General features: G+C 48.8%; 1 protein-coding gene across 3 annotated transcripts in view; it reads right to left on the minus strand.

The window, feature by feature from the left end:
- FRAS1 (Fraser extracellular matrix complex subunit 1) overlaps nt 1–11,559 on the minus strand; it is a 416,443-nt gene extending 404,884 nt beyond the window's left edge. For 2 of the 3 annotated variants that reach the window (XM_061583287.1, XM_061583284.1), the window contains exon 1: nt 11,479–11,559. In XM_061583287.1, the coding sequence (XP_061439271.1) occupies nt 11,479–11,554 (76 nt within the window). In that variant the 5' untranslated portion in view covers nt 11,555–11,559. The remainder of the gene's footprint in view (nt 1–11,478) is intronic. The other variant, XM_061583285.1, reaches the window with a different exon arrangement.
- Between the last annotated feature and the right edge of the window lie 1,303 nt (nt 11,560–12,862).

The following is a 12,862-nucleotide window of genomic DNA, read 5'->3' on the forward strand; positions in this document are numbered from 1 at the left end:
TATGCAACCATCCACAGACCACCTGCCAGTGGTGGGCGGCGCCACAGGCAAGTGTGGGTGGGGCAACAAAAGTGCTATATGTCTTTGCACAGCAGGCTCACAAGATGCATGTTCAGACTGCAGGGCCACATTCTAGCAAAGCAGGCCCAGTGTGGGATGTGGCCTAGGGAAACAGGGTGTGGCTAGAGGAGGGGTGTGACCTGAGAAGAATCCAGAGCGCCATATAGAAAGGCCTGGAAGGAGCAACATTTGACCCCCAGGCCTGAGGTTCCCCATCTCTTCTGAAAGTAGTGAAAGAGTTCAGAGATTCACTACTATTCGCCAATTGCTCCATGCTTTCACAGAATCATAAAATAGTAGAGTTGGAAGGGGCCTACAAGGCCATTGAGTCCACCCCCCTGCTCAATGCAGGAATCCAACCTAAAGCAACCCTGACAGCTGCCTGTCCAGCTGCCTCTTGAATGTCTCCAGTGTTGGACAGCCCACCACCTCCCTAGGCAATTGGTTCCATTGCTGTACCGCTCTAGCAGTTACAAAGTTTTTCCTGCTGTTCAGCGGAAATCTTATCTTCCTGTAATTTGAGCCTGCTATTCCGTGTCCTGCACTCTGGGATGATTGAGAAGAGATCCCAGCCCTCCTCTGTGTGACAACCTTTCATGTACTTGAAGAATGCTATCATATCTCCCCTTAGTCTTCTCTTCTCCAGGCTAAACATGCCCAGTTCTTTCAGTCTCTCCTCATAGGACTTTGCTTCTCTGATCATCCTTGTTGCCCTCCTCTGAACCCGTTCCAGTTTGTCTGCATCCTTCTTAAAGTCTGGTGTCCAGAACTGGACGCAGTACCAGTTCCCTCTGGGTGATTGTGGAGAATCAAAATGGTGCAGTGGTCATAGTGTTGGACTAGGACTTGGGAGACCAGAGTTAAAATCCCCACTTGGCCATGAAGCTCACTGGGTGACCTTGGGCCAGTCACTGTCTCTCAGCCTAACCCTACCTCACAGGGTTGTTGTGTGAATAACATCAGTTCAAACATTCACTTGCCAAGGCAAATGTGTGCCTGTCCCCCGCCGAATCCTCGCCCTTTTCCCAAACTTCAAGCTGAGAAGGAGAGCAGGAGGTTCATCCCTGAAGTCACCTAGTGCTTCCAAAGTACAGTGCAACATGGTGAGCCCCACCTGGGGAAGAGCCCCACCTGGAGGACCACAGCTCAGTGGTAGGGCACCTGCTTTGCATACAGAAGGTCCCGGGTTCAATCCCTGGCATCTTCAGTTCAAAGGACCAGGTAGCAAGTGATGGGAATGACTCCTTGTCCGAGACCTTGGCCAGCCTCTGTTAGTCAGAGGCGGCAATGGAAGGAAAGAGGGACAGTCTGGCCTGGTATAAGTCTGCATCTTAAGTGGCAGAGTGAAGAGCTGGGGAAGTGGAGGGCACGTCATCACCGAACTCATGCTACACTTTCACAGGCGCTGGGAACATCTCTGAAGCTCGGCATAACATAGGAAGATGCTTTATGCTACATCAGACCATTAGTCCATCTAGCGCCATACTGCCTGCACTGTCTGGCAGCAACTCTCCAGGGCTCTCCCCCAGCCCTACCCGAAGATGCCAGATATTGAATCAGGGACCTTCTGCATGCAAAGCTGAGGCTCTATCACTGAGCGGTGGCCTTTCCCCATTATTTGCAACACTGGTGAGACCCCCTGCCATTCCTCCAAGTAAAGGGTGAGGCTGTGGCAACCACAAAGCTCAGCTGGTTACCTGTAACAGCTGCATAGCAAAGCGAAATTCAGCAGCAATGACTGCTCTTATCAGAGCAGTCCCCATTTAGAGTCAAGCCAAAAATTCACAAAAGCCACTTTGCAGAATTTTCTTTGGATATTCTCTTTCCACAAACATGGCAGCCACATCCCACCCTCCAATGTCCCAGGATGATGCTAGGTCCTGGGGCATTGGAATGGATGCACTGGGAGCCATGCTGGCTGGGGCTGATGGGAGCTGCAGTCCAAAATACCTGGAGGTCACCAGGTTGCAGGCGGCTGCCTTACACCAAGAAACACCTCCTACATCTTACTACACACTTTTAAGGGTCACCTCTGCCTGCTGCATTCAGCAGCCCAGGGGCAGGAGAGCAGAAAGGAACGCACACTCTGCCCTTCAGCCAAGGGATCAAGGTCCATGGAAAGGGTGGGAGAAAGGAGGTGCCTGCAGCTACTGCTCCCCTTGCCTCCTAGGAAGAACATAACACCAAGCAGGTTTGTTCTAACACCCAATTACTTGTCTTTTTTGCAGTCCATGGTATGTGCAAAGCTCTCCTCCAACACCACATTTCAAATGAGTTGATTTTTCTCTTATCCACTTTTTTCACTGTCCATCTTTCACATCCATACATACAGACCGGGAATACCATGGTTGGCACCTTTGTATGACACTAGAAATCATGTGGCTGGTCCAAAACTCTGAATTTTAGCTTTTGGAGATATTAGGGGAGGAGATTGTGGGGTGAGACCTGACCCCAAGGAACGAATCACAACAATTTTAGGAACTCAAACAAAAAGAAAATGACAAGGTCTCACGGGGCAAAATAGGGACAGTGATTGATTGAACCAGTCAAATTAGACGCACGGGCTTAAAATAAATAAATCGTGCATGTAAGTATTCACGCTGTTAGCATCACATCAAGTTTGACCCTCACTTACCAGAGACCAGAAATAGAAGCTGTCCTGGTAAATAGAACAGTTGGAGCATATGTATTACTAGGGCTGTACACACACAAACAAACAAGATTTGATTCACGGCCTGATCTAAAGCTTCAGAGCAGCCCTGATCTGACCATCTGGGCTCTGAACCAAATCAGGGGCCTTGCACAGTCTTTAATTGGGGTTTAAAACCCTGTGTGCATCTCCTTGTTCCCCCCCCCAGCCACATGTTTAATGAGGGGTTTAAACACAAGCGATGCAAGCACTGGAATTCCACCTGAACCAGTGGGAGATAACTCGGTGCCTCTTCCCAATCCCAGTGCAAAGCATGCTGGGAGCACAGGGCACGTCTTTTGTTTTGGCAGCAGAGTTTGCCAAGAACAACGCAGAAGGGAGGCATGGCTTCAGAGGACACTCACTGGCAAAAGATTACACTTCCCATCATGCATGGAAATTTTATTTATTTATTTATTAAATTTATATCCCACCCTTCCTCCCAGAAGAAGCCCAGGGCTGCAAACAAAACACTAAACACACTCTAAAACCAGACTTTAAAATATATTAAAACAAAACATCTTTAAAAATAACTTTTTTAAAAAACAGCTTTAAAAACAGCTTAAAAGGCAATTCCATCACAGACACAGACTGGGATAAGAGCTCTGCTTAAAAGGCTCATTGAAAGAGGAAAGTCTTCAGTAGGTGCCGAAAAGATAACACAAATGGTGTCTGTCTAATATTTAAGGGGCGGGAATTCCAAGGGGTCAGTGCCACCACACCAAAGGTCCATTTTCTATGTTGTAAAGAACAGACATTTTGAAGCGGGGGGGGAGGGCAGAGAATGAGGCAGCTGCCCAGTCAACCTGAAACAGGCCAATTCAGTTTGAATCCGGGATTCAGCCAGTGCAGAGCCCTATGTATTACATACACCATCCGTAGAGCTATAGAGCTGGGGCACTGGAGGTCATTTAGTCCAACCTCCTGCTCACCGTAGGATCTGCAACTCAGGACGCAACTACAGCATCTTTGACAGATGGCTGCTCAGGCGCTGCTTAAATATTTCCAACGAAAGAGAGCCCAGCATAGTATAAAACTGTTACAACTTGAAATGGTCAGCAAACATTTTACCGTATCTTGAGTTAACATTTGGAAGAGGCTGCCAGGGATTAAATAACACACTCCTGCAGGCTCACAGGTAGGTACCCCTGGCTTAGAATAAGTCACAACTGACATTCAAGCACAACCATTGGATGCTCCTTTTTTGTTTCATTCGCTGTGCATTTTTAAAATGCACCTTCTCCAAATGAGGTATACAGGGTAGGACAGCCTTTGCCAACCCGGCACCTTCCAAATGTTTTGTGCTGGCTGGAGCTGATGGGAGTTGCAGTCCAAAATACATGGAGGGTCCTGTGATGCCCTTGTAAATGTTGTACAGTAATTATGGTGTCGGTTTTGTAGGGTAAATGTGGTAAGTAGAGTGAGTGAGAGGGGGGAGTACATGTGTTGGAATGTTGAGGAATGCTGAGTTGTGATTGGCTGAGCGTCTGGGTGATTGAAGGTATAAATGTGAGAATGACAGTTGGTTAGCGGTGGTTGGTTCTGGGTTTTGGAGGGGTGGATTTGTGTTTAGGCGGGTAGTGAGGCAGGCTTTAGGACTAAGAGAAATAAAGAGAAAACTATAAGAGCCAGTGTGGTGTAGTGGTTAAGGTGTTGGACTACGACCTGGTAGACCAGGGTTTGAATCCCCAAATAGCCATGAAACTCACTGGGTGACCTTGGGCCAGTCACTGCCTCTCAGCCTCATGAAAACCCTATTCACAGGGTCACCATAAGTCTGAATCAACTTGAAGGCAGCACAATCACATTTTATCATATATAACCATATGCATGTTGACTGAACTTAATCTTGTTTATTCCTGTGTTATTAAATAAATAGTTTTGGTTTAACATCACGCCTGATCCTTGGCTGGGATATTACAGACTAGAAGGGTGGGCAGAGTAAATACCAAAGCTGGGAACAGTATCAATGGTGGCAGCGGTGAAGGGATAGTGTAACAGCAGGAGGTATCCAAAGCAACCCAGGGGTGTAATCTTGAAAGGCAGAAAGATACAGAGGGGTTGTGGCCTGTAAATGCATCCAGACACTACGTAGCAATCTGAAGAGACTAAGGCACAGTCTCAGGGCAGTACTTAGTTACAGAGTGTCAGGTGGTGGCGCCTAGTAGTGGGATCGTGAGAGACCTGTGCTGGGGCCAGTGTGAGAGATCCATTATGAGACCAGACTCTGAGTAGGGGTCTGACAGGCGCCAGGTTGGCAAAACCTGGGTTAGGGGGAAAAAAACTCTGGGATTTTTAAGGGAGATTTTCAAGATATGCTCTTATAGAGATCATGTTACATGCATGCCTTGTTACTCTTGTTGCTCTTAAAAGTTATTTTTTATTTTTATTTTTCAGAAAGAGAGAGGTACCTATAAAAGCACCTCAGGGAACTGCAAAAATATCAAACCAGACAACTAGCCATTTGTTCATTTGAAAGTGATGGCTATCTTGTCTTTGAGACGCATGTGGTTCTGCAGGCTGTAATCGCTCGGGATTCTGAAGGACATGAGGATTTGGTTCAATGCCGCCTGGGGCCATGGAGACAAAGGAAGGGTTTATGGCCAACATTGCAGTTGGTCTCCCAAAGGAGGCAGCAACAGTCAGTTCTGTGCGGCACCTGCCAGACCGTTAATAAAAGTGTCAAGGCCACTGGCTTTGCAGCAAGCTGATTGCCTGTTTTCAACCCTGTGAAATCAAATGCAGAGATGGCAATTTTGAGAAGCAGGAGACAGCCCCGTGAACATGCTGTAAGAAAGCAAAGTCTGGAACGGAATGGGGGTAGAGAGCAGGCATTTAATGTCCAAGAAGCAAAGATCACCAGGGGCTTCTGTTTATCACCCAGAAAATGGAAAATGACCCAATCCAGGACAAGTTTTTTTTTTTACATTACATTACATGTTGAGAGATGTCATAAGGCATCGTTTTCTGTTCTGCCCTGTATTCATCACATGCAGCTCTGTTTCCACTCCGCTGCAGCTCATCTTCCACCAAAGCTATCTTGCTATCCGCTGTGGTGAAATCACATAACTTACATAATTAACATAATTAATTACATTAATTGAATAAATTACACGGTCATTACATTATTCCACCCCATTCTTTTCAATGCAAAAGAAGTGCAATGCAAATGGGGGACAAAAACATAATCAATTATGTATCATTTGTGGACTGAAAGCAACAACAGCCAATACCGATCATATCCACTGGATTGATTCCTGTTCCAGACATGGAATGAATAAGCAAACTTCACCAGTTTCCACTCCCATTTCCCTCTGAATTCTCAGACGTCCCTACCCATGTTAGACTAACTCTGCTCCCCTAATATTATTGTTATCACCATCAACAGCATTTTTATCCCATTCATCCTTTCTCCAACAAGCTCAGGATGGTGTACATAGTTCCTCTTCATTTTATCTTCACAACGATCTGATGAAATAGGTTGGACTGAGAGAAGATGACTGGCCCAAAGTCATCTTCATGGCTGAGTCCAAAATTTAAACCTGGATATATCCAGTCCTAATCCAACTCTCCAATCCAGAGGCAGCCAACATGATGCCTTTCAGATATTGCTGGACTACAGCTCCCATGAATCCCTGGCCACTGGCAATATTAGCCGGGGCTCCATGTTGGCAGCCCCTTGTCTAATCACACCACCGCACAAGCTCTCAATAATACTTGGTCCTTTCCCTGAGTGTTCAACATACATGATCCTAGTCAGCCTGGTAATAAACCTGCAAAGAAAGCCAGTGCTATTATAACCCTATATTATGGTTGAGACCTGATGATCAGAGATGCCTCGAACATATTTTTTTACTGGAGAATGGTATGTATACACATCTCTATCTAAATGCAGGCCCAGCATCCTTGGACAACTGTCAGGATCCAAGGCTGTGGAGTCGGTACTCCAAACCTTCGACTCTGACTCCTCTATTTTTCTACTGTCCAACTCCGACTCCTTCATAAATGGCAAGTGTATATTAGCTAGTAATAACAAATTTACTGTAGTAAAATGGTAGCACAAGGCATTTCATCACCACCACATGAATCATCAGGCTAGATTGATAGAACATAAAATATATTTATTTGATTAAAATTTCTGAACAAGAAAACTTTCCTAAATTCCTATGAAAGTTTTTATTTTGAAGCCGGAGTCGGAGTCGGTACATTTCTACTGACTCCGACTCCACCCAAAATTGCTTCCGACTCCACGACTCCGACTCCACAGCCCTGTCAGGATCCCAGCAACAACCTCTTTAAAAAAAAATTTCTGGCACTCAGTGCCAGGTGGCTGTGCAGCTAGGCAGACACCATGTTCATTTCCCACAATGCTTTGGAGCAATGCTTCAACAGCAGCATTGTGGGGAAATTAAGATGGCAGTTGCCTAGCACTGAACAGAGGAGCGCTGACTAGGGGAGCACACACCCCAATATAAGCCTTTAAACAACTTTAAACAATTGAGTGAATTAATGAATGAATGAAAATAGCAATCTGGCCGCAGTTCGTGAGACCCTTGCTGGGGCCTTGCAGACTCATCGCGTGCAGAGGAGAAAAGGCTGCCTGTTCCTGTCATAGGGGCGCAGAAGAGAGAATTTTGGCTGGTGCAGCTCCTCTGAGCACTGCTGCCCAAATGTCCTTTGTTGCTAAACAACTGCTAATGCTAGAGCAGCCCTTTCGTTCCTCTCCATCCAATGACCTTAACTCCCAGAACTAAGTATTTTGACGTGACAGGTACATGAAATGGTAAAAGTCATGTTAGTTCTGTTCCATGCCCCTCAGTCCTAAATGGAACCTAAAAGGCAGACATATTTCACAATTCAGAATTTAATGCACATCTGAAGAAAAGGCAAGTGTTGTGGCCAGCCACCCGCACCCCGTAGTTTCTAACCTGCAAAAGAGCACCACACTAGGTCTGCAACAGGCGGCAATCCCACCCACCCCCAACTCTTCCCTCCCCCCATGTGGCCAGCACAGGCAGCCAGACACATAATACAAAGAGCACATTGATTTTGGGGATGGGGGAGGAGAGGAGGGAAGAACATTTAATTTGGAGGGCTGCCTGCTCTTAAAGAGTTTCTAGATCCCAGTCTTGTATCTCCAGATTGTGAGCAGAGAGCCCGGGTTCGTTACTCCAAACTAATCCATCGCTAGCAAATGCCCACTTCAGACTGTGGAGGGACTGAAGCCCACACTTCAGCCATTCTGTTATAGGGCAGGATATTGGCAGTTTGTTCAGGGGTAGCTAAAAGGAATGCAAGAAGCTGCCTCATCCCATCGGGCTCCATATGGAGGCACTGGTCCATCCAACTTAGTGTTATCTACACTGACAGGTAGTGGCTCTCCCAGGTTTCAGGCAGGAAGTCTCTCTCAACCTTACCCGCCGGTGCCAGGGATTGAACCTGGGTGCTTCTGAATGCAAAACAGATGCTCTACCACTGAGCCACCTCCCTTCCCCTACAGCTTCGCATGCATGAGCTCTATTCAGATAACTGGTCCATGTATACTGAACACCTGGAAGCGAAAGATTGCGTCTGCTGATCCTGCTCTCCACGCATTCTGCCAAACTGATGGGCAGAGCCTGAGCAACTTGTACATGCAGCTTGTATGCACACAAGCTTAGTACACACGACCAGGAAGGAACTATGCAAAAAACATGTTCCCCCACTCCGCAGGGGAAGACTATCCGTGTACTTCGCCAGCTCGGTTCACAGGTTTGGCTGAACAGAAGGAGGTCAAGCAAGATCTCTGTACACTGTCCCTGAAACAGTCATCTGAATAATGTCTCAGGTTAGCAAATGGACCCACCGATCCACAGAAGAATGGGACGAATGGGCCTTTTGATGGGTTTAGCATGAACGCAACCAATTCCATCAAGTCACACTTGCTCAGAGCTGAGCCTGGTTGCACTAAGCCCGTTGCATGGACCATTGCATGGCACATGAACATAGGCATTGCTTCCTAGCTCTGAACAAAGCCCCTTCAGCCTAGCATTCTGTGCAGTCAGCTAGATGCTTCTAAGAGCTCACGACTGGAGCATGAAATGGTGACCTTGTGCTGTCATTTATCCCCACCATCTCATATGGAGAGACAGACTGCTGCTGAACAGAGAGGTTCCATTTTTAGCTCTCACGCATAATGGGGAACAGATTGATCCTCCATGAATTTTTTAATAGAGCCATCCTCTATTAATTAAAAGCCCTCTAGGTCAGTGGGCATCACCAGATTTTGAGTCAATGTCTTCCACAACCTACTTATAATTGGCACTGTGGAGAACTTTTCCCTTGTCTTGAACTTCCAGCCAATTACTTTGTTTGATGAGCCTGAATTCTAGTGCTTTAAGAAAGCAGCGGACACAAGGAGTTTGCATCATCTGACAAACTTCTACCGTGCCTTCTCTTAGATGACAGCAGGGCTGCTATAAGCTACCCCAACCGTATGACACAAACTGATATACTGGGACGAGACTCTTCTGCACTGTGTCATACTTGCTCCTGGGGACAACTCTTCTCTGCACTCTTAAGGCTGGTCCACGCAGGTTTGTTCTCCTCTGATTGAGTGCATCAAGCAAAGACTCCGATGTCTGCATGAGCCATCCCACAGTAATGGTCACAGACAGAAGAGTCACCAAGTTCAGAGAAATCTAACAACTAAAGATAAGCAAATGAAATCAAGAGAAATCAAGTATACGCCCATGTCAAACAGGCATTTGCTTGGAGCCAAAGCACTGAACTGGGATCAGAAAGTGCAGCTGCGGGTGCAACCCTTGGGATGGGGGGGAACTTGAACAGGAGTGGCTGCAGAACAGAGAGCAGGTAAAAGAGTTTTTAATGCACAACCACACTCTCCAGTACCTATGTCAAAGAACTAGGGGGGGAGGTTTCACAGCAGAGTAATGCCAGCTGTAATGTTTATCACACACTGCCTTGATGGATTGTTTTCTCAACAAACAAGAAATCTAAAAATTGATACTGGCATGCCAAATGCAGGTGGCAAGGCCTCCCTACACAAGGAACACAGCACAGGGCAGGTTCTGTACACCAGTGAGCACAGCACTGATGTATAGTAAATATACAAAAAATTAGTAAATTAGTAATAGTAGAAGGGCAAGTAAAACGGAAGTCGTGCTTTCTCACCATTGCTAGTTTCTGCTGTATGTGTAGCAAAACCCTTAAGCTTGTCAGCATATGTCAGGATGCGGTTAAGATCTCTCAGCTCTGGGTGCTTTCAGACAAGCACCTTTGAGCTCCTCTTGTTTCTGCATGTGTGACTGCTGTTAATGTGGGACAGAAAGCATAAAGGAGCCCGTTTGAAAATGAACACATGTCCAGCCAGTTGTGGGTTAACGCGTGCATTAAAGGTGCACGGGAGGCAAGAGACTTTCTGTGGCTTTAGGGACAGGCAGATCCCTCTGGAAGGACAACAGCCCAGTGGCAGAGCATCTTCTTTGCATGCAGAAGGTCCCAGGTTCAAACCCTGGCATCTCCAGGTAGATCTGGGAATGACTCCTGCCTGCAACCCCGGAGAGTCAGGGCCACTGGTCTGACTTGGCATAAAGCACTTCCCGATGCTCCCTTTGCTGGTGCGTGCCGTGTTTCGGCATTATTAAAGAGTAATTTAGAAATCAGATGGCATGGGAAACTTTTTTTTTAAAGTTGCGTTTAGCATACACATTTCAGTGCTCTAAATGCAGAATTGCAGCTTGGGAAGGGGATACTGAGTGCTGAAGTGAGTAGCACAAAGATGTTCAGGACACTTTTGAACCCTATGTAAAAAATCCTACTCATTTGGCACCTTTGCTGCCATGCTCTGCACTCCTTTCCGCTAAAAGATGTGAATTTGTCTGTGTCGAAGTGACGGCAAGGACGCATTGGGTCAATCTAGCTGACATCATGGTTCAGGGGAGAATAAGTAGACCCATAAAGGTAGGCTGTGGTGCACCGGCCAGTTTCTGGTGGGCCGCCTGGTGGTTGCTGGCCTATGCAGACCTTAGAGAAGGGGTGTGGCTCAAGGGTCCAGTACATGCCGCTTTCCATGCAAAAAGGTCTCAGGTTCACTGTCCCAAGTGTCAGCTGGTAGGGCTGGGAAACACCAATGTCTGAGTCCCTAGAGAGCCACTGCTACAAACTGAAGGAGACAAACAGACAGTCTGATTCGGGATAAGGCAGCTGCATGTGTCTGAAGGAGCCACAGCTCAATGGCAGAGCACCCGTTTTCCATGCGCAAGGTCCCAGGTTCAATTCCTGGCATATCCAGGTAGGGCTGGAATAAAGGCTCTGCTTCGGACCCTGGAGACCCACTGCCAGTCAGTGCTGACCACGCTCTGCTAGATGGACCAGTGACCTTACTCCAGATGAAGTGGCTATGCTGTGTTCTTTGGCCTGATCCTACACTGCTCATCTTCTGATCTTAGGCAAGAGTTGCATGCTCTGGGTCACTGGACACAGATTAGCTGTATCTTTACTGTTGAGAAATTCCCCCAAGCATTGGCCATGGGTTGACCACAGGGGTTCTAGGCTGTGGTTGTGGCTGTTTAAAAAAAAAGGAACAGCCTGTGCAACATTTAAGTCAGACCATACACAGCATCAGAAGAACAACTTCAGCGGGGGGAAGGGAAACTCTCATTAACTGGCACAACTCCCCCCCCCCAAAAGCGACATCAATGAAGTCAGGAGCTGAAGCTTTTACTCACCTTCCGCCTGATGGGGCAAGACGGCAAGGGCTGCCGAGAAGAGGAGGAGACGCATCCACGCCGCCAGGAAATCCATGGTGAAGAAGGGGTTAGGGTTAGAAATAAAAATTAGGACGCCCCAAAGGATCTTTCTTTCGTTCGCTCTCGTCGCCCGCGCAGCATCAGGAGGCGGCTTTGCAAAGCCGCTTTATATCTCAGGAAGAAAACTAACAGCCCCCCCTCCCCGGGCCTTTGAGGACTTTCGGTGGCTGCAAGAAAAAAAGAGAACCCCCCCTTATTTTTGGTTCATGGAGGGGGGTCGGGGAAAAGGGAAAGAGGCGACGCCCCGGTCCGTCTTGGGCTCCTGCAGCCGGCGGCGGGCACCACCTTCTCCCCGCCCCGAGGCGATCCAAGCGGGTCTTCGCAGCCCGGGCGAGTCGTAGGGCAAAGAGCGGCCGTAAATCAGCCGGCGCTGGTCACCTTCGCGCCCTGGGGAGGAGGAGGAGGAGGACGGTCGCCGCGCGTCTTCCCGCGAACCTGCCGCCCAAGCGGGGCGCCCTTCCAATGTTGTCCCCCGCCGGGCAAACTTCCCCTCGGCCGGCGGAGCGATCTCCAACAGCCCCCGATTCCACCGGGCGCCCGGGGCCAGAAGCCCGCCCCCCTCGCCTCCTTTCAAAGTCCACTTTGAGGGCGCGCCACCGGCCCCGCTCGGTCGTCGCCGCGCCACCCACGAGGCGCCTCTGATCTCGCCGAGCCTCCGCGCGTCCCACAGGCGAGCCCCGGCCAGGCGAGGCGTCCTCTCCCTGCCGGAGTGGCGGGCGCGGCTCCGAGGCGCCCCCACCCCGCCGCCCTCGCCCGGGGCTTGCAAAGCCCGAGCCTGCCTGCGCCTCCAGCAGCTTCCACTCCTCGCCCCCCACCTTTCGCTTGTGCTTTTCTCTCCTCGAGGAAACTTTGCTCCAGAAGGAGACCTCCTCCCCGCTCCTCTCCTGCGTAGGCGCCGCGGGAGGCCGGCTCCCGCCTCTCCAAGGAAGACCACGGAGCTGGCCTTTGTGGCCTTTTGTCTTTTTTTTTTTTACGCGGGGCTTCCCCCTCGCCTTGCTAAGGAGATGAGTGTGATATAAATGCACGTCTATTATTCCCGCTCTTCCTCCTCCCTCCGTTTAGCGTAACAGATCGGTGCAAGAGAAGAACCGAAAAAAAGCTCCCTCTGCAATACGCGCTAAGAGCAGAGAGAACAATCCCACTCTGCAGGTGACTCGGGAAGAGGATGCCACACACGCCGAGGCGAGAGGCGGCAAGGCAAGCTCCCCCTCCCTCGCCCCCGAGGCGCCTGGAGACATTTGCTCTCCTTAGGAGAGAGCAGCGAGGCCCCGCCCTCTACCCTGGCTCACACACACACACACTT

This window comes from Rhineura floridana, chromosome 9, assembly GCF_030035675.1.
Source record: "Rhineura floridana isolate rRhiFlo1 chromosome 9, rRhiFlo1.hap2, whole genome shotgun sequence".
Taxonomy (NCBI): domain Eukaryota; kingdom Metazoa; phylum Chordata; class Lepidosauria; order Squamata; family Rhineuridae; genus Rhineura; species Rhineura floridana.